The sequence below is a fragment of the Crocodylus siamensis genome, chromosome 15 (genome assembly GCF_052110815.1).
Source record: "Crocodylus siamensis isolate JL-2025a chromosome 15, ASM5211081v1, whole genome shotgun sequence".
Taxonomy (NCBI): Eukaryota; Metazoa; Chordata; order Crocodylia; family Crocodylidae; genus Crocodylus; species Crocodylus siamensis.
Window position 1 is genome coordinate 30,290,992 of NC_143409.1, and position 22,661 is coordinate 30,313,652.

Here is a 22,661-nt window from a genome sequence, read left to right on the forward strand (position 1 = left end):
CCAAAAAACAGCTTCTGGAAATTGGGGTACACATTATAAGAAAGGAAAAAGTAAAAGTAATTCTGTGCATGGCATTCCTTAGGGAGTGGAACAATGAGCAAGCTGGGCAACTCAACTGCTGCTATTCAATGACTTACTCCAAAGAACTATTTTTTCTTTATTTTGCTTTTTAAATTAAAGTATGCATCTTATTCCAGGGCATTGTATGTGAGAAAATACAGTAATAACATTGGTGCATTATGGGCTCAACCCTGATTCTGTTGAAGTTCATTAGAATTTTGTTATTAAGTTTAATGGAAGAGTGAATCCTACATTTTCCCTGAAGAGTCACAATTGTTATATTTAGCCAGGGGTGGATTGTGGGGGAGGGTGGGAGTTGTGCAGTCTCTTCCTCTTTTGATTCCCATTCCACCCAAACTGTAAAAATAACTGCCTTGGAGGGGCAACAGCATTTCTGTTCAGGTACAGCTGAGAGTCAATTGACTTTAGGGCTCATTATCATTTCCCTGATCCCTGCTAATTTCTATCCATTCTACAGGTGTTAATGACCCTCTCTCCCCCCCGCACTCCCTAGCAGACCTGGAAGTGCTTCTGGTTCACTTCCGGGTCTGCTGCTGAGCATGCTGGGGACCCCCTTGTGCTCCTGTGGTACACTCCAGCTGCCCCAGCATTGCAGCATTCACAAGCTGCCTAGTACCTTGAGGTATGTAGAAAAAACATTTAAAGCTGTGTCTATATCCGAATTGCCCTATCTTTCCAAATCTCTCCAAATCGACTTGGAGGGTTCCGATTCGATTCAGCGAGATTAAAGGGTCTTCCTGATTCAGTGGCTGAATCCGAATCAAATAGGGCCAAATCTCCACCGAATCAAATCAGAAACCAAAGCTTCGCACAGCCCTAACAACAACCCAGTTATCATACAATATCAATAGATTGTTAACCCTTCCATGCAGGGACCATGTCTTCATATTAGCTTATATGGTACTAAGCAGGACAAGATCTTAAAAAATAAACTTCAGTTCTTACCCAAATTCTAACTGGAGTTTATTAGTGATACTGGCATGTCTAAATGAGATGCTAAACTCACAGTAGATTAATTCTACTGTGCATTAGCATGTCAAAGCAAAAGCCATGCTAATGTGCAGTAGAGTTAGTGTACTGTGCATTAGCATCGCAAAAAACCTGTGCACCACTGCTACTGAGCACTAGCACCAGTTTCTGTGCATTCAGTTAATAATGAGCATTAACAATAGCACATTAATGAATGTGCAGAGGTGCCAACTGTAAACCAAGTATTAGTTCAATATAAACATGAAAATGGGTCATGTGGTCTGTAGAAGGAATCAGAGTTTAAAATGTGTAATCCATTTGCAATGTTCACTGAACAGTCATTCCTACTTGCATATATCAAATACCTGGATTATAAACAACCAGCATCTCAGCAGATTGAATAGACTGGGGGCTATCTGCCAGTGTATATCATCTGGGTATAATGGCGATGGCCCCAATTCAGCAAAATGTGTAAGTACATGTTTAAGTCTACTTTTAAAAATTTTGCCAAATTGGAGCCTATCTGTGAAGTATGCTTCTCTGTACTGGGTTTTAAATTATTCCCTTCTTTTATATAACATGATAGTTTGCATGCGAATCACCAGGTGCATTGAGATTCAGCTTTTTACTCCATTTTTGCACATTATTCCACAGAAATTAGCTTCATTTTTGTAGAGTCATAATAAAGTCCAAAGAGAAGAATCTACTTTTTCAATCAGTTAGCTAGTAACAAGAAATAAAAAGAACCATGCATATGTGCTCAACAAAATAAAACAATAGATATAAAATGAAGATAGTTTTATTAAATCATTATTCTAGAACACCATGTTTAAAACAGAAGCCTTATGAAAAGCAGTTACTATGCAAGGAATGCAACCAATTGTAATTTCTGCCATTTATTCTTCAACTTAATTGACAAATTACAAACTTGAAAATATCAATTTAAAAGTAAATATTCATAATTTTTACTTAAAAGAATGCAGATCAGTAATTATATATGTGAATTATTGTTTTTCAACTTAGTGAAGATGGAAATTTTCCAAGTTTCTTGCTGCAAGATACTGCAAAGACAAAAACAACTTTGTACCAAAACACTTTGCATTCCAGCATGTACTCAAGAATGTTTCTGCCATACTAACTAGTGACCACAGCCTACAGAACCTCATACCTGTCATGTGACTAAAATGCATTTGGACTTGCATGAATCATCTTCAGTATTTTCAAGGTCACTCAGTCACCTTTAACTCTATGATTCATTTCTTTTACCTTTGCTATAACCCCACAGTTAACCCCAGTCAGAATTATTGCTTTTTAAAAAACATGAACACAGATTGTAAACTGATATCAGATTCTCTCTATAACTGTTTTTAGGTTCAATCTAAGATATTTCTAGTCATTATGAACTGCTGTGTCCACTCTACTAGCTGTTCATTTTTGCATTACACTTTTTTTTGGTCTCCTTTGCCAGAGTGGCTTCTTACTGGGCTAGTAGGCCAGGCTCTGCACCTAGCAGGGTATGCTACGGCGACATAGTAAACATGATCTACATGTGATCACCAGTTAATGTCACTGTAGCAGCGCACTTCCCCAGTATAGCATGCTGTTGCAGCAACACAGCTGGGAAATTTACCCATGCACCTCACGCACAGTGCAGTAACAGTCCGTACTGTGCCGTACTTTAGCACTTCTAAAGGATAGTACTAAAACACAGCACCGTAGCAAGTTCACCATGCAGCGGCATGTAGACATGCCTGCGGTATGGTAACAGGCACTATATAAATAAACTATTCTTTTCATATTCCAGTTTAGCAGCAGTTTTGTCATTTGCTCCATAGTAGCAGCTGAGAGCTGTGACAGGGCAAAAACTGGATTTTTCAAAATCTCAAACAAGTCAGCTATACAGAGCCAAATTATTTTCCTTTCACTGAAAATATGTCAGATGTCACAAAAAGCTGAACTTCCTAACTCCAAATCACTGCAGTATATCAGTCAAGGGTATACAGAGAACAGGTCACTTGATGAATTACTTCTGGAATACCACAGGTTTTGAGGTACTCCTTGAAACATTTGCCCTATCAATTCTGCATACCTGCAACAGCTACATTATGATTTCTTTGCTATCATTTATTTTTTTGGTTTAAGATTCAAAGTCACCGATATCCAGCAAGCCTATAGCTTTATATACCCACTTTTATCTCTAAAATGGCTGATGTATAAGGCTGTAGCCCAGGCTGAGGGTTACACCTAACATCGCATCCTTCTGCTTTTAAGGCTACCTTCACAGTTGTCAGCCCAATTCAGAAGAAGGCTAAATTATGGTTTTAAGACAGTCCTTTGACAGGCAATTCTCAGTGGCATCTGCATAAGTGGCTAGGCACACTGAACAGCCATTCTTTATTCATGTTATTTGTATGTGCACTACTTAATTCCCAGCCCCGTAGAACCTGCCAGTACTCAGGGAACAGGCAGAACATGGCCCTTATGCCACTTCCTGCTCTACAAAAAGTTTAAAACTCAACAGTCATCCTGGGCCTCTCACCAGGTTATTTTGGGTTGAATTTCCCAATCTGATGAGGAGGTGGAAGAAGACACATGTGTTTGGTAAACATATATTTTAATGGCACCAGTTTCAAGGTGCTTAGACGTTTAGACTATATCACAAAGATCTAGGAAGTATGTTAGTTGGCAAAGTATGGCAAGCCATCAAGGGTGTATGATAAATGAAATTATGCGATTGTGTATCTACATAAATACATTTTGCCTACGTGTGTTCTGCCTTGGTTATGAGAAGTTTGATTACTTTACATAGAATAATAGCAATAATATTGATGGAATTATGTATTATGGATTTCATAAGCACTTCCATAGGAAGTTCTCTCTTTAGACAAAGAATTGTATGTTCCACGTATAAAACAAATTAGTATTCTGATGGTCAAAAAGAAACAGTTGGCCAAATTCTGACACTCCTGCCCAGATTGTAATCCCATTCTCACTGAAGAAGATGGTAGAATTCCAGTGGAGTGTAACCAAAGGGGAAATGCCCATCAGTCATGGCTCAGGCTAAATCTCATAGATTTTAATGGGAAATTCATTTGAGTAAAGGCTAAGGATTTGCCACAAAACATATATCACCCAGAAGAATTTTTTCAGTCATCGCTTTTACTATTTGAATGCTGTTTGTGATGATGTGATGATAATCTGCTGCCAAAGAAAAATGCACAATGTGCTGCCGGGGATTATCTACAGGAAAAAATAATTATTTCTAGTAAAACCAGACTGAGATCAATGAATGTAATCTTGTAAAAAAAATTCTCACTGATGGTTTCTTATTACCTACATATACATGTAGAGTCCAACAAATGTTAGCTTGGAAAAAAATAGAGCAAAAACATAAACCAGGTTGTGCATACTGAAGTATGTATGACAAACACTCAGTTGAGGCTTCAGTAGTTCTGAACAGAGGAGACACACTGAGTATAACTGATATAGCTGATGTCAGTTCTCTAATCCTGGGACTATCTTCAGTTTCAATACAGATTTGAATAATTTAATCGTTCTTTCCAAGAAAGTTCAGCAGGATTTTATTTATGAGGGGTAAGGGAAAAATAATGTTCTTTTTGCAGTGAGACCCCACTTCTGATCTCTCTCTCATGTTAATGTTAATTCTACATAGAATAAAAATAGAATCTTTTCAGAAGCATCTTGCTCCCCTTCTGCCCCTGAGGCTGTGAATCATGGTTCCCTGAGCTTTCTGCTGACAGAAGCAGAGTATGATTGTAGCTCATTAGGAGGGCAGTCTGGCTGCAAAGGTTTTCCTGGTGATTGTGGTAGCATTAGTCCCATACATTGGGAAATTCTGTGCATTATTTTTGCATGTTCTTATAAGAAGACCACAATCCTAGCTCCTCTATTAAACTTCTAACTGGTGATCTTATTCCACCACATTTTAGTCCTTGAAAATACCTTTTGTATTAAAGTTTTTCAGAGACTCAAGCAGGGTAGAATAAGATTGCATTTAGGTGTCTAATAGAAATAGGATCTGTCCCTAAGTGTGTCCATATCCTTCCTCCTTCACCTCATCAACAGCAAGCTTCTGATCTTTATGTTTAAGGTCCTACACAGTTTAGCTCCATCTCTTACTACTTTGTTCCTGCCCCCTCCACTCCACCAAAAATACCAGCCTTCTCTACTCATTTTCCTCACAAGAGCCTCTATGCTTTTTTCCATGCCACATCTTATACAAAGGACACATCCTCCACATGGCCACTAACCTGTTGTTCTTCAAATACAGTTTTTTTCAACATCCCTTTTAACAGTAATGCCTGTGGATAAGTGCCAACTGATAGCCTTGTTACATGGACAGCGGGACTTACAGTATTTACAGAAAAAAAAAGTCAGACAGATAAGATAAATTAGTCCATTCAGAACTGGCTAACTGTGTATATATCTGGTCTCCATATTCTAATTTGTTTTTACTAGTATTTCTTTTTGTCCCTTTTCCCTTCCTTCAGACTGCTTCATACCCTTGTATCATTTTTTAAATAAATAACAAACATCTTTTTGAAAAAGGAATCATCTTTTATCTTGTGTTTTCATGCTATACAAAAATAAGTGACTTGCTCCATACAAGAATAAGTGGGTGGAATTTTATAGCCTTTGTTACACAGTCAATTAAAACTCCATCTAATTATCTTTGCTGCCCATAACATCTACCAATACATAGCGCAATGGGGGGTCCAATCCTGACTAGTGTCCATGCAATGCTCTACTTCAAAAAACAAACAGCAGCAGCCCTATAATGACAACAACAACAACAAAAATCATTTTAAAATCATCTTTAGGGAATCTGAAGGTAGCTTCAAAATGTTTGATGAGCCAAGCACCACAAAAATAGGGAACATCTGGGATTTTGCTGTTCAGCCAATTCCTTTTTTAATCTGCCTGTATGCATAAGGCCTCCAATTTACCTTCCTCTGGGGATGCTGCAAGTCACAGCTCTGTATAAAAGTTACTAATGTCTTAATTATGAGTAAATGGGGAATAAAATATAACTGTTAGTAAGCTTACATGCTGGGGGTAAAATGCAAACAGATGCATTTAGAGACAAATCCTGGAAAGTGCACTGAGCAAACGGTTCTTTCAAAATTTTCAAAACAGGATCAAAAACACCCTTCCTTTCTGGACTGCAGTCACTGCTGCTGGGTATAACAGCAGAAATGCACTGAACCCAACCCATTGCTCCTCTGCTATTCCTTTCTGTGGCTCAGAGAAGCCTCACTCTGAGATACTCACTGGCTGTTTCCCCACCATATATGCAGAAAAATCATTCTTGTTCTCCCACACTTCAGTACAAAGAATAGCCACAGAATGCAGAAGTTAGGTCAACATACTGTGTGCAGCTCCTCCACCATCCGGCAAAATCCCAGCAATTCCCTGGTATTTATGGCACAGCCCAGTGGTGCTCAATCTTTTCCTCACACAAGATGGATTTGTTGCTGTGGGCTGGTTTGTAGGTCAGATCAGGTCCCATGAGCCAGGACTGGGCCCTACACTGGTTCCCAGGGCCCTGCACCACCCCCCAGTGCTGGCTCCTGTGTTCCTGGATCAGGCCCCAGGACACATCCACACACAGATCCAGTATGCTATCCAGTCCATTGGGTTCTCCAGGGGTCTGGAACTTTGACAGCAGGGGAGCAGGAATTACTGCTACTACTCCCGCACCACCAGATTTTTGGACCAGATGGCATGGCTCAGTGGGCTGGGAGTTGAGCACCCCTGGCATAGTCCTTCTCTATGTGCTTGAGTTAAGCATATGCTCAAGGACCTTGCTGAATTATAGCCACTGTTATTAGCAAATCTAGTCCAGTGTGATGGATTACAGAATTACAAAGATACAATATAAAAGAAAAAATAGAACTTCAGGTGGTACAAGAGGCTGAAACTAAAATGTCAGCATGTTCTGCCAGTACTAGAAATTTAACCCAAGTAACATATTTTCTAAAATGTTTATCGTCTTATCAATTAGAAAAAAATAGAACAATCCTGGTACCGTGGTGCGGGAAAAAAAAAATCGTGGGCTGACATGGGTTCTTACAGTTCATTTGTCATGGGTTAAATACAGGTCTCAAATATTCTGTACATTTCTGGAAACTGAGAATATATGGTCATATTGTCAATTCTAGATTGAAAGATTATTTCCTACATTAAATAAGAGATTCTCTGTTAAATGAGATTTGTCAAATGAGACCTGTGGCATTGACACCTACACAGTCAAATGGGTCGTTAGTTGACTGGAGGGCTGCACCCAGAGAGTGGTGGTGGATGAGTCCTATTCGACCTGGAGGGACGTGGGCAGTGGGGTTCCACAGGGCTCGGTCCTCGGGCCCGCACTGTTCAACATCTTCATCGATGACTTGGACGAGGGGGTAAAAAGCACCCTGTTCAAATTTGCTGATGACACTAAGATGTGGGGGGATGTGGGCACGCTAGAAGGGAGGAATAGGCTGCAATCAGACCTAGACAGGTTACAGGGGTGGGTGGATGAGACTAGGATGGGATTCAACATTGACAAGTGCAAGGTGATGCACCTGGGGAGGAACAACCAGCACCATACCTACAGGCTGGGGAACTCCCTTTTCATCAGTGCAGAGGCAGAAAAGGATCTCGGAGTCATTATTGATGCCAAAATGAACATGGGCCGGCAGTGTGGAAGGCCAACCGTACCTTGTCATGCATCCACAGATGCATCTCAAGCAGGCCCAAGGAGGTAATCCTCCTCCTCCTCTATGTGGCACTGGTCAGGCCGCTGCATTCAATTCTGGGCACTGCACTTCAAGAGGGATGTGGACAACATGGAGAGGGTCCACAGGAGGCCACTCGCATGATCGGGGGCAGCAGGGCAGGTCCTACGAGGAAAGGCTACGGGACCTGAACCTGTTCAGCCTCCACAAGAGAAGGCTGAGGGGGGAATCTCATGGCCTGTTACAAACTAGTCAGAGGGGACCAGCAGGCACTGGGTGAGTCCCTGTTTCCCCGAGCACTACCAGGAGTGACTAGAAATAATGGTCACAAGCTGGCAGAGGGTAGATTCAGACTAGACATCAGGAGGCGCTACTTCACGGTCAGGGCGGCTAGGATCTGGAACCAACTTCCAAGGGAAATGGTGCTGGCTCCTACCCTGGGGGTCTTTAAGAGGAGGCTAGATGAACATCTTGCTGGGGGTCATTTGACCCCAGTACTCTTCCTGCTATGGCAGGGGGTCAGACTTGATGATCTGCTCAGGTCCCTTCCGACCCGCCCAACTATGAAACTATGATTCCAAGATGTTTAAGTTAATTACTTAATTATATTATTTACAAGGTTTTGTCTGTGCAAGCAGTTATGATAGCTACTTACCTAAAATGCTATTTCGCATGCAAGTAGTTAGACCTGTACGCTGGTCATTTGTGCTGTATATATCTGATTTGTGTGCAGATATACCAGATTGGGAGAAGCCAAATACTAATATCGGATATAGTATTTCTTTCCCCTTTCTGTATCTCAGTTTATCTTCCTGATGTAGTACAGACCCAAATTTACTCTTTTCAGGGCTTTGACATGTAAAAATTATTTCTCTGAAAGAAAATATTGATGTTTTACTAGCGGAAGTACTCATTCTTCACCCAGGTTATTTTTGTAGTTCCAGTGTCTGTTTATTTTCAAGGAACTTAGTACAATATATTTAGGTCAAAAATACTGTCTATCTTTAAAGAACATAGTACAACATATTTAATGTGGAATGAAAAAAAGGCAAGCATCAAAATAATAATGACAACTGAACTGAATTCACTGCATCCAAAATGGAATGGTACCAGTCTATTATCTGAGAAATGAAGTAATCCCAGGCAATGGAAGCCCCGAAAGAGTCGAGTGAAAAATAACCAACCTATAATTTTCCTTAGGTGGTATTCAGTGATTTTGGAAGGTTTAGAGTAAATGGGACCAGCCATTCTCGAGTTATAAGTGAACATACATACAGACATAAACTTCATTTTATATATTTAGATAACATATAATATATATATTCCATATTTTACTACATATATATGACTAACTGTTTGCTTATTGCCCTCAAAACAGTTATGAATTTATCAACAACTCACTAGATGAGTCTACACAATCATTAATACCCATTTAGTTTAGTACTTGCTTAATGAAGTTACTGCAAACTATATTTGCTGTGCAGTAGTGCCAGTGCACAGGTTTTTTTTGTGCCACTTACTGCACAGTAGCCTAATGCTACTGCACAGTAACATATTAGCATTGTTTTTGCCCAGCACGCTACTACACAGTGTTATTTGGCTACTGCGTATTAAGCATCAAGTGTAGATACACCCTTTGAAAGATAACACCTTTCAGTATTCTTACTAAGTTTAAGTACTTGTTATTATAATACATTAAATGCAAAATAGTCACGCATGCACATACATGTGCACATGCACGCACACTCTAGCCTTAAGGCTGTTTTATAGGAGGATTTACACTTCTCGCTCTATCTAATGCTGCCCAAACGTTCTTGGCTGTGCAAGTCCCTATAGCTAGGGAACAAGCAAGTCCCATAATATTCTTTAAACTCTCTCTAAATCTCTACGCAACAGTCTGCAATTTGCAAAATTTCCAACAGAGTGAGACAATCTGCAGCCTTAATGCAATACACTTGGTAACATCTTGGAATATATTCTGCTTTTCTCTTGGAGACCCTGAGACCAAGGAAGGGTATTGTAATACCTGTATACTTGTCTAAATTTATCCCATTTATCTGCAGTTGGTCCAATGCACAATATCACCCACAAAAATTCTTGCCTCTTGTCCTTATCATGGACCATTCTAATCGTTGCACTGCTCTGTCCCTTTCCTTTTTTCTATAATAGGCATCAGTGAAATATTTGCAAATAGCTTAGGAGTATGCCTAGTGCATACCAGTTTCTGGATCATTCTGGACCACTTAGTTATGTGTGTTTACAAAGTATAAGCACAGTGGGTGTGGGCATTCATCCAACACTGGTCTCATTTATGATACCAGAGTTGGTCAGTCAACTATGGCCCAGCTGTGCCTAGTGGGATTAAAGAATGCTAGCTTCCATAGACAGCTGCATACAGGTGAGTGCTATGGTTTACATTCACATCTGGCAACTTTTGACTTCGCACCCAAAATGACCAGGTATCAATTTACATCTGGATCAACTACAATAAGCCTTCAGGACTATTCCAGAACCAGGCTCAGACTCATGCCTCTGAAGTTATAGTGAGACACCTTAACCACACTATTATCATGGCCCTTACTATCACAGTACAAATGATAAATAAAAAACAAAAAGTTTGCTAGCCAGTGGCTAAATTAATATATCAAATGTGGATCTAATTGGTCAGACCTTTAGATCCCAGATGAAGTCAAAGAGAACCTAATTTCTAATCTAATTAAAAATGGTTTTGATCAATTCCAAAACATGGGGTATAGTACCTACTTGTTTTAACAAAGAAACTGGAGACAGAAGCCAAGCCATATCTGAGTAAAATTGAGCCCTGATTTAGCCTGATTAATTTCAATAGCATTACACCAGAGATGTCCTGGGCTTTACTGGGTCAAGATCAAAGTAATGTCATAAAAAAATAACTGAAAGCTTCTATGTGACGTTCCATTTATATAACTAATGTACTGAAGATTTACAAAATATTGTATTTGGCACCAGTGAAAAATGAGAGACAGGAAATATGATCACCTTATTTACGCAAATTCAAGATGAGTTTGAATTTAAGATGACCCCCCCCCAATAATTAGATTCTATACATGGAAAATTTATAAATTTGTTATAATTCTCCATGTATAGAATCTAATTATTGGAGCATAATCTTAAATTCATCTTCCCCACTGCTGCAGCAGGGCAAGCAACACTAGAGGTAGGCAATGGGAGAGGGGGTGAGTATTAAGTGGCCTGACCCCTGCTCTTTGCCCCTTGTCCTCCTCCCACCACTTGCTCCTTTGCTGCTTGCCTCCCCCACCAGTGCCTGTGCACCCAAGCTGGTCTCCTGCCCTACAGTTTCTGCCCCTCCTAAGCACCTGTTCCTGCTTTCACTTTCCCCCTCTCCCTCCTGCCTTCCCCTAAGCTTGTACCCCACTGCCAGATATCCCCCCAGAGTTTACCCTCTGCAGCTCCAGAGGCTACTCCATGGTTACTTCAGCCCCTGCCAGGCCTGACTGAAGCAGCTGAAGCTCCAAACCCAGCAGCAGAGCTGGAACCAGGATGGGAGCTCCTGCCACCACTACCACTGAACCCTAACTATGACTTACCTCCTAAATGGTTATATATATACTAGTGCTTGCCCATCAAGAATGATGATGGTATGGGGTGGGTGGGGACGGAGCGCTGCCACCCACCAACCTGTGCTGCCACTGCCTCCCAGGAGCAGGGGGGTGGGGAAAGCTTGCCCTACCATCCTCTCGTTCCCCTCCAGCGCCGCTGGCCTCACTCCCTCCTCCCCCTGGCCTTGCTCCTTGGAGGTGGCAGACCACTACCATGATGGTGGGGATGGAGTTGGGGTGGGGGGCAAGGCCTGCATGCAAGCCTCGGCCTCCCACTCCATCCCCTCCATCATGGTAGCACTCTACCAGCTCTGAAGAGTAGGGGGGGCAGCACCTGCTCTGTCCCTGCTGTCACAGTGATACTACACACTCTGATTGGTTGTTTCACTAACCACAGTGCTCCAAAAGCATTACAGACAGACAGACAAAGACTATTATTATATAAGAATTTAAAAAAAGATCTTGAACATACATACATTTAGCAGCCGTCAAGATTTGTGTTGTATTCTGGCTGTTGAAAAGCTGAAGAATGCAGCCATAGTTGGGCTGGGACTAGGTCAACCATGTTCTCTGTGCCATGGGCCCAAGCAGGATGGCAGCTGGAGCCATGGAGGGTAAGCAGTTGTGGAGGGAGGAGGCAGGGAGCCTGGGGGGCAGAGGCTGTGAGAGGCAGGGGGTAGGCACAGATAGTGGCTGTGCTCTACCTCTGACCCCAGGTTGGGGCTGGAGTTGGAGCTGCAGCAGCAGCCTGCCTCTGCTAGTCCTCAGCTTGTACTCAAATCAAAGATGAGGGGCTTCCCTCCTCCCCCCCCATGTTAAATGGTGAAAAAATAGAGGTTTAAAGGATTTTTTCTGAAGTCATTTACACTTGTTTGAACTGAGTGTAAAAAGATGACCAAATGAGAATTCTTGATTAATTCTAATGGTAAAATATCACCCCTACTTTGCATAGACATAACTATTGCACAGGAGTCAGGCAATGGAGAGTTAGGCAAGTTCTTCAGATGTTGGATTGGCACAAAGAGTTGATTTGATTGTGAAGAGCTCCCCTCCCTGCAATAACAGATTTGGATTACATATAGGATGTTTTTAAAAATCACCATGAGTTGAAATCTAGAGCAGTGGTTTTCAACATGTGGTCAGCAGACCCCCTGCCCTTTGAGGTCCACAGACTATGTATAAGGGCTCCACAAAAGATGACTATGATTAATCAAGAGTATATGAATACCCACACTTACCATTCAAAAGGGTTGGGACCTCCATTCCAACTTTCCAAAAGGGTCCACAAATGAGAATAGGTTGAAAACCACTGACCTAGAGGACTGGAGAAAGTAAGTTTGACAGGTATTAAGCAAAGCATTTTTGTTTTATATGTTAGGAACAAACATACAGTATTAGTAAGCCAACAACAGGAATGTTTAGAATGGGTTCAAGTAATTAGACAGGTGATTCCTTCAAACATTTAAATAAGGTATCCACACTAGTGATGGTCTATTATCAAATTTTGGAAAGGAATTAGTTTAAAGTCACATATCTTGTTTAAATTTAGTGTGATTAGGACTTTTAAATATTTAATGGTAGTGTGGGACATTTTAAAGAGAAGATTTCAGATTCAATTTACTGAGGTAAAAATTAGGAATAACATTTCCTACATTGCTTAAAATTTACTTTAAATCAGATCTTTCATTACAGAACATTCTTTTTGTATTGCAATTTGAACCCTGCTTAGTAATGTGCCAAATACCATCTACAGTACCTGTTTTCTAGGATTGGTGGTGAACATGTGAGCAGCCTCATGAGTACAAAAGAGTGTTTACCTGGGCCCATACTTGGCTTCTGTGGGCACTTTTGTCTCAACCTCCCCCACATTGTATGATGCAATTATATAATTCTTCAGCTTTCCAGCAGCTGGAATACAACACAAATCTTGGCTACTGGTAGATGTATACCTATTCAAGATCTTTTCTTTATTCATATAACATTTTCAGATTTTGGTTCTGAGGTAAGTCATAATTAGGGTTTGGTTTAGTTTGCTTTGGTTGTAGGGTCCCAGATGCTACTGCATTTTCTCTTAATGAAGATAAAGTTGCGAGCATGTGTGAGACAGCCCAAGAGGAGGACTGCCCTTGGGTGGAGACCTTGCTATTACACCTCTGCATTATAGGGAGTTGCCATTTCAGATTTCTCTTTCATGGACAGGAGGCTTAAAGAAGGAGTAAAGAAGTGGGTTAAGTTCCTGTGAAAAACAGGTTTATCTGCTTACATTTATACAGTAAGTACAAACCCATTTTGTCTTTTGAAACAAGAATTTACATAAATTTGCTTTGTCCTGCTAAAGATTTAGTATTAGGCATTTCTTTTAATGTTTACAAATACCTTGGTTTGCTATTTAAATGGAAAAAAATCTTTTAACACAAGGGAAAAAAAGTCTTTCAGATGGATGATGCAACACTGTAATCCCTTTAAACGTGAACATATAAAACTAACTTTCTCTGATGGCATTGTTTCTCACACTTTGAGGTAGTATTTCTCCATATTCCTCCCAAATGGTGCTGTAAGCCACACTTCAATTCTAAATGTTCTGGTTTTTTTCAACGGTTTACTAAACAGTACAGTATGTGAATTAAAATAGACTGAGAAAAGGGAAACTTTGGAAATATGAACTGCAATACCAGAGCAGCCAATGAACTAAGATCCTGTGTAGTAATGGCCATACTGAGTGCTTTAAATTGAAGAAAGAACAAGAAACCTTATAACAGACAATTATAGAAGTGACCAACCAATAAGAGAAGTTTCTCTGTAGCTCTGTCAGGTAGTGATTGTTTCTGTCCTGAAGCAAGAAAATGTATGTCCCTCGTAAAACAAATCACCATCCATAGGTATGGCTCATACCTTCTTGAATCTTGTTAATTCTCTTGTCTCAACTTCTGTTTCACCTGACAGTCAAACAGCAGATAGATATAACTAAACACATTTCCTTCAACTCCAGAAGTATAAGGCAGGAAAATTCACATTCTAGTGAATGCACAAAAAAAAAAAAAGAGATTAAAAATTACATGTTAAATGTATTTTCCCCCCTTCAGGTGCTGTTTTAAAAGAATAGCCTTTGACCAAGAATAAAAATTGTCGTCAGAATAATATGCGAACAGGTAAATTCTAGTAAGTTTATTTTTTATTAATATGTGTTAAATATATTTAGGATTCACTAAAGTTCACTGATTCCAGCTGCTGGTATTGGACTCTTAAGCTTGCTCCCGAGAGCAAACTCCACACCCAGGGCAATGGACAAGTACTTGGCAGTTAGTAACACCTACAGCTTCCCTAAGAAAGGATTACATTGCCAATCTTAATGCATCTCTTTAACCAAAGTTGTAAGCAGCAGCAGTGGATAAGGTTCTATAGGCCTAGGTACTACTAAGAGATTTTTATAGTTGTTGTTTGTCTTTTTTCAAAGACAGGACACTCAGAGCCAAAGTTTTCAATGGATATAGACAAAGATGTAAAAGCAGTTTTGCATGCATTGGACCTGAATATGTGCACACAGAACTTAAAGTTGCAATTACCTCTGACACTGAATTCCTTAGAGCACTAACTTAGAGTGGTTCAATGTTCTTTAATCTTGGCTCAATAACTCAGACTCTTTGATCACCTTACAGAAATGTTTTTGACCTCATTTTCTTCTCTCAGCAAGTGAAATATTTTATCAAAATTATAAAAATGTACATGTTGTAGAATTTAATTGGTCAGGAGCATTTCTACAGTAAAATTAATTTGGAAAGTTATTGACAATATCTATTTTTAAATTGATTTTTAATCTAGATTGATCTTGAGAATGTTTTGCCCATCATCATATATCTTGCATAGCAATCTTTTATAACTATTATGGTTATACTAATTCAAACATTGCATATATTTGCCTCTCACAGAATACAATTTGCATTTTTAGATTAAAAAAAGGTATTAACTTCACTTATAAGACAACACAGTATGGTCTTTTGAAACCAAATACAAACTGCTGCATATACACATTTAACCAAATAAAGAAAAAAAAAAGATAGCAATTCAGGTTGGACAAGTTTATTTTGGCAGCAGAGCACAATACCAGATGAACTGGCAGGTCTGGTTGTGCACCTCTAAAAAACACTAATCTCTTAAGAAAGTGGCAAGCTACAATATGCCCTCCCTTATACTAATGTACCTGGGTCTCTAGCTCTGTTAAAATACATTCTGATTTTCATGCAGTACTTGTATTTCACTGGATCTTTGGCTGTAAACTTCATGGAAAAATCTTGTCCTGTAAAGTGGAAAAGAAAAGATTGTTGTGTGTTAGATTTTGGTCTAAACCATTTCAGTGAAATGAACATGGTTTATGATATTAATTGTAAGAATTTATATTTTAATATTTATTGTATTAAATAAAATGTGTGAGCCATTTTGCAGTGTCACTCTGGATGCTTTTAATAAACAGCAGAGGAAATCGTTATTTGCCTGTACTGGAATGAGAGAAAAGTACAGATGAGTTTATAACAGAATATTTGACTGAGTCAGATGTAGGAAGATAGTCTGTAAAGACTCAGCTTACTGCCAAACACTTTAAACAAATGAGAACTAACATTTTTCCGTATCATTTTAAGTGTTAGTTCATAAAATGTATAATATAGTGGCAAGCTCTGAAGAGCTGCTTTTCTTGCCCCACTCTGACTTGCCCCTTCTCTCCAGATAGGCTGAAACTAGAATTCCTGAGGTATTTTGCCATGGAATGGAGACATGGTTTAAGGGACTGCAGAAAAGACAGTGGCATGGGTTTTTAATAGTGTAGGTTGTAGCCATGTTGGTCTAAGGACATTGGCAGCTAAGGTTCTTCAGGTAAACCCAAAATCTTTTATTAGACCAACTCATATAGTTGAAAAATTCTTCTTGGCAAGCTTTTGGTCACAAACACCCTTTGTCAGGCTGAGGAAGTGTCTGCAGGTGGTCTGTGCTCTTCTTGGATGGAGTGACAAAGCAGCTAAAGGCCAGTACCTTGTGCAAGAAAGCCAGTCAATTAAAATGTAAATTGAGGTGGTAAGTAGGTGAGAGACAGGTGGGGAACGGGAGGAAAGAGGGAAAGAATGTAGCTGTAGTCAAAGGATGGGAGACAGGAAGAATGGGGGAAGAGAATGAGAACAGCTGGTAAAAAGTGGAGGGTTTACCTGGGAAATCAGATGTTAGGCAGGTTACAATGTGTCATAAATCCAATGTCTGTATTTAGTCCATGATTTTTTGTATCCAGTTGATTGATGAAGTGAAGTTCATAGGCTCATCTGTGAAAGGTATTACCTATGACGAACCTATGGACTTTACTCAATCAACCTACTGGATACAAAAAAACCACGGCCTAAATATAGACATTGGATTTATGACAGGAATGAATACAGTAAAAAGAAGCTACAACTGGGCTACACTGGTTTATTCCAAAACAGTAGAGATGAAAAATGTAAATCACAACATCCATTTCTACAATACTGTATTTTGTATAAACCACTAAGTCAGATTTTTCTATACATAAACAATAGGAATTCGGCTGTCTCATTTTCAGATACTGCTAGAAATAACAGTGAAAAGAACACCTAAAGTGATATCAGAAACATGAGAATCATGTGTTATATCACAAACCCGTTCTATTCCTGTTTTAAGGTAAAGGTTGGAGTTTTATAAGTAAGGAGTTATAAAACAAACTTGTGTATGTATATACAAATTATCTACATCTATATAATTTCATCATATACTGTCTGTCTCCAGTGAAGCAGAGAGCTGGCCCCACCTCTCTGTTCCCTAGCTGGAGCAAGGGTGGGTGTGTGGCCAGATGCCAGCCCCGCTAATGCAAAGGCAGCAAGGAAGAGGTTTATTCCCCCCTTCCTCCCCTGTCCCACCAGCCCATACCAGGCATTTCTCCACTTGCTGTTCCAGAGCCAGGAGCATGGCCAGGCCCAGCAGTAGCCTCAAGGAAACTGGCCAGGGAGGGGGTTTAATTTCCCTCTCCTTGTCCCGCCAGGGTCTGCCTGACACTTCCCTCTTGCTACTGTAGTGGCAGGGGTGGGAGCATGGCCAGAGGCCAGCTGACATGGCCCCAGGGGCAAGAAGGGGGTTTATTTTCCCTTCTGTCCCTGAGGGACCACAGCCAGGGTCTGCCAACCCCAATCGCCTCTGCCTCCAATTGTTCCCTGCATAGGGCGAGAGGTGGAATAAGCTTCTTCCCTGCCCCCTCCACCAGACACTGGAGGGAGGGGGAAACCCCTCTTCCTGCTCCCTCACCTATAAAGGCCAGACCAGCCGGCCTCTGTTTGCACCCCTGCCCTACCAATGGAGCAGTGAGCGGGGAGGGACCCTGAAGGGGATAGCAACCTCTGTCATGGTTTCCCAGGAGCACAAGCCTCTTTCCAGCAGGAGGCCTGCATTATGGGTGGGAGTGGGGTGGGCAGAGCTGCTGCACACCATGTGGGGTGAGGGACAATGGTGCTAGAGGGAACTTGGGGGGCTATAGCCACCCTTCTGAGCCCCAGTGCCACCCCTCGCCCCACACAGTCTGAAGCAGCTCTGACTGCCTCACCCCCCTGCCAGAAAGAGGCTTGCATTCCCAGGAAAACATGGCAGGGGATGCTGCCCCCGTCATAGTCCCTGCCCTCTTGCCGCTCCAGTGGCAGGGGTTGGGGTACAACCACAGGCCAGCTGGCATGGCATCCTTAGACGAGGGGGCAGGGAGGGAGATTATTTCCTCCCTTCCTCTGGGATTTGGCAAAGGGGGCAAGAGGGGCTTATCTTGCTGCTCGCTCCACACAGGGAGTGATCAGAGGTGGCTGGGGCAGCAGCTGCAGTCTCCTGGGGAGAATAAATCCCCTCACTGCCCACTCTGCCTCAGGGGGCCATGCTGGACAACCTTTGGCCATGACTTCGCCCCAGCCACTGGAACAGCAAAGGGAGAGGGGGAGGGGAGTGCCAGGTGGACCCAGACTAGGGTCCGTACCGGTGGGACAGGGAGGGGGGAATTAAATCTCCTTTCTGGCCAGTTCACTTGAGGTTACTACTAGGCCTGGCTGCACCCCCCAGCACAGCTTCCCTGCAGCCAAGGGTGCACTCTCGCACCCCACCAGCTTCAGGCCTGAGCCACTGTGGTTATGTGCCTGCATTTTCTGAATGTCTATTCACTTGCAAATTGGTTCAATCTAGGCTGGTTAGACTAACTTACAAAAATTGAATCAATTCAGGCTCTGTCTTTTTGAATGCTGTCCCTAGCCAGAGTGTTCTGATACAAAATCTACAGCAAAATATACCTCTTTTGGATACTAAAATGTAAGACACAAATTTAATGGTCTAGAGTGATCTGAAACTGTACTTTCTACATAAGCAAGATTTAATGAACTAGCTCTTCAACTGCATCAGAATACTACCTGATGAAGCTAAGTATGGTAAAGATGGATGGAGTCAACTGGATGGAGCCAAAGATGGATGGAGCCAGTTTTTCTTAATACAGTTTGGAATATCCGCAAGGCAGCCTCAAATTCTGTCCAGCTACATGAGGCCTTGGGGTTCATTTACAGCTAGAAAATAGAGAAGTGCTCAAATTGTTCCTCTATTCCTTGCCCTACTACATAGCTATTAGGGCTGTGCGAAGCTTTGGTCCCTGATTTGATTCGGTGCAGATTCGGCGCGATTCATTGGCTGAATCTCCAAATCAAATCAGAGGACCCTTTAATCTCTCCAAATCGAATTGGAACCCTCCAAATCAATTCAGAGAGATTTGGAGATAGACGCAGACACAGCTTTAAATGTTTTTTCTACATACCTTTAGGAAGCAGGTGCGACTTGTGAGTGCTGTGATGCTGGGGCTCATGGAATGTCCCACAGAAGCACGGGGGCTCCGCCGCATGCTCAGCAGCAGACCCAGAAGTGGACCAGAACCACTTCCAGTCCACTGGCAAGTGCACGGGGGGGCCCTGCACCTCCCTAGTTGGGTGGCTGGTGCCTCTTGGGTCTGGGCAGGCACCCAGGGTCCACCTGCGGCTGATTGCCGAGCCAGGGGGCTACTGGGAGGCCTCCAGGCGCACTCCCTGGCACACCCAGAAGTACTTCTGGTCCATTTCTGGGTTGGCCTCCAAGCACGTGGAGGGCCCCCCTGCACTCCTGTGGGACGTTCCATGAGCCCCAGCATTGCAGTGATCATGAGCCATGCCTGCTACCTCAAGGTATGTAGAAAAAACTTTTAAAGCTGTGTCTATGTCCGAATTGCTGATTCTGTGAATCAGCATTGAATCTTCAGATTCATATTTGACCAAATCGAACAGGGGACAGTGATCTGAATCAATTAATCAAATCACTGTCCCTGATTCGGGCCAAATCCGAATCGAATAGTGCCTGCTTCACACAGCCCTAATAGCTATGAGGATGGGTAATGCAGGGCCAGACAACCTGGATAAAATGGAGGAACAGCTTACAATCAATTAGACAAATTCAACAAGGACAAGTGCAAAGGCCTGCACTTGGGACAGAATAATTGCATGCAGAAATACAGACTGGAGAAGCACTGGCTAGGTTGCAGTACTGCAGAGAAGGACCTGGGGGTTACAGTGGACCATAAGCCTAAAAACCCCGCCAACAGCATACTGGGTTGTTGTAACAGGAATATTACTTGCAAATCAAGAGAAGTGATTTTTCTGCTCTATTCAGCACTGTTGTGGCCTCATTTGGAGTGCTGTGTCCAGTTTTGGGCTTCACACTTCAAGAAGGTTGCAGACAGTTTGGAAAGAGCCCAGTGCAGAGCAACAAAAATGATTAGCTGCTCAGAGTGAGGCGGGCGGGGATGGAGGCTGGGACTCGGGGCTGGCGCTGGGGAACTGTTCTGCTGGCTCCAGGGAATTGCTCTGCCGGCTCCAGGGAACTGCTCTGCTCCCCAGCCCCAATGCCATGTGCCTGGGAGGCAAGACTAATGAGAAAAGGCTGAAAGAACTAAGATTATTTAGCCTGAAGAAGATAAGCCTGGGGTGGTTGCAGGGCAGAGGAGGGAGGGGGAAGGGCTGGGATTGATAACAGTCTTTACATACCTGAAAAGTGATTACAGAGAGGATGGAGATGGACTTTTCTCCATGACCGCAGGGGAGGAATGAAGAGCAATGGCCTCAGGCTTCAGCAGGGGAAACTTAATTTGGAAATTTGGAGGAACTTTCTGTTTACAAGAGTGGTCAAACATTGGAACAGGCTACAGAGAGAAATTGTGAAATCTCCATCCTTGGTAGTTTTCAAGAGTAGGTTACACAGAAACTTAACTGAGATGGTTTAGTCAGGGATGATCTCACCTAGAGTAAATGACCTTGTGAAATGCCTTCCAGCCCTACTTTTCTATGTTCCCATACTGACCCACATCTGTGGATTCACCTGCGTTAGCGCCTCCAGTTAGTTGGTTATGCTTGTAGTAAAGCTGCTTTGAGCCTCTGGAGTGTTAAAAGTCAAACCTGACAGAGGCCATCTTCTGGCTCATTGTCGTCAATAAACTCTCCACGTATGAAAGCCATGAGAGATTTCAAAGATATTTCTGATGATTACAAAAGGTGGAGTCCTCATTTATTTCCAGCAGTTATCTTCTACATTTTAGTTTAACAGGGGGGGAAACCCAACACATCATAGTATATTTTTTTCTCATTCATGAGTTTCCTCATGCATACAAGGAAGAACATACAAATCTCTCTTTGTTTTCTTTAAGATCATGAAGAACTCTGTGGCACCAGTTATGGATCTTTTTGTTTAAATGGTGGGATTTGTTATATGGTACCTACTGTATCCAGTCCTTTTTGCAGGTAAGTGAAATCTAAATTTTGCATATAGAGATTGCCTATAAAGAACACATTTTTATTAATAACAATGTTGTAAAAAGAAATGTAGTATTCTAGAAAAAAATTACCATGGAGCTATGACTGTCAAGAACTGGTTATTGTTTGTGACTGCAAATTTAGCCATTCATATTCAGTTTGTTTAATACCTTGAGCAGACTCACAGAAGGCAATATTTTAAAAAACTTAGGGAAAATAGCCATTTAGTGCAGGGGCAGGCAATTATTTTGGGTGGAGGGCTGCTTAACAAGGTTTGGTGAGCTGTCGAGGGCTGCATGGGTTGCCCTGCCCCTTGACAGGAGCCCTACCCCCTGGTCACCATCTTGGGACTGGAAGTCCCAGCCTAACCCCTGACCTTTGCCACTGGAAGTCCCTCCCCTTCCTCCCCAGAAATACTCCTTTTGGGAGGGGGGATTTGCCATCTTAGAACCAGAAAAAACCAAATCATACGCTAAAAGTCAGACACCTACTATAACATATTCTAATTTTTTTACAAAAAATATTTGTGTCATGATTTGTGTTTGTGTACTGTATATAGAGTTAATGGCATAACTCAAAAATAAATTATTAGTCTTGTATATTGTGTGTGGGGGTTTGTGTATGTGCATGTATGGTGGGGTGTGGGGGTATTTATGGTGGGGGTGTGAGTGTGTACGGGAGGGTGTGGGGGGGAGTCTGTGAGGAGCTGTGGCTGTGTGTGGCGGGGCATAAGTTATGTTGCAGGATTGTGTGGTTTGTGGGGTGTGAGTGTTTGGCTCTGGAACACACTGTCTTCTCCTGCAGTCAGTGCAGGCAACACTGGTGTGTGGGGGGGGGCATTTGTGGGGTGTGAGGGAGGATGGAAAGGGTGTGGGGACCCCTCGCACACTCCCCCCATGGTTCAGCAGGAGGTGGGAGCACTGGTGTATCTTCAGCAATACACAATGAATTCTTCAGCAATGCACACTTGTGCCTGGTTCTGGCCAGTGCTGCACGTGGCAGTGAGCAGTGCAGCCCCTGCTGGGCTGTTTGTTCCCTGGCATTTTCCCGCACAAGTGGGGCACAGGAGGGAAACCCCAGGCACTGAAGCTGGCTGCTTCCCACCCTGCAGCCCACTCCAGTGCCTGGGGCTTCCCTCCCTGTGACCCATGAGTGCAGGGAGCACTAGGGAAACAAGCAGGAGCCAAGCACCAGCACCAAGCAGAATGAGCCACCCCATTATCAGAGCTGACCCGAGCGGGGTGCAGGGCCCCGGGCAAATCAGCCCATGTGGGACCCCATTCCCACTCTCATCCCACAGGTCCCAGACCTGAAGAAGCTGCTCCCGCCATTGGGGGAAGGGGGTTGTGAGCGGCTGGATGTGGAGCCACCATGTCGCCAGCTCCACACCACCTCTGCTCTGCCCCACTCTGCGGAGGCCCCCAGAGCGCAGG

General features: G+C 42.4%; 1 protein-coding gene across 4 annotated transcripts in view; it reads left to right on the plus strand.

The window, feature by feature from the left end:
* NRG4 (neuregulin 4) overlaps nt 1–22,661 on the plus strand; it is a 118,576-nt gene that overhangs the window by 49,634 nt on the left and 46,281 nt on the right. For 2 of the 4 annotated variants that reach the window (XM_090028774.1, XM_090028775.1), the window contains exon 2: nt 21,123–21,216. In XM_090028774.1, coding sequence (XP_089884900.1) covers nt 21,123–21,216 — 94 coding nt within the window. Of the gene's footprint in view, nt 1–14,472; nt 14,549–21,122; nt 21,217–22,661 lie in introns of all 4 variants that reach the window. The other 2 variants (XM_090028777.1, XM_090028776.1) reach the window with 2 other exon arrangements.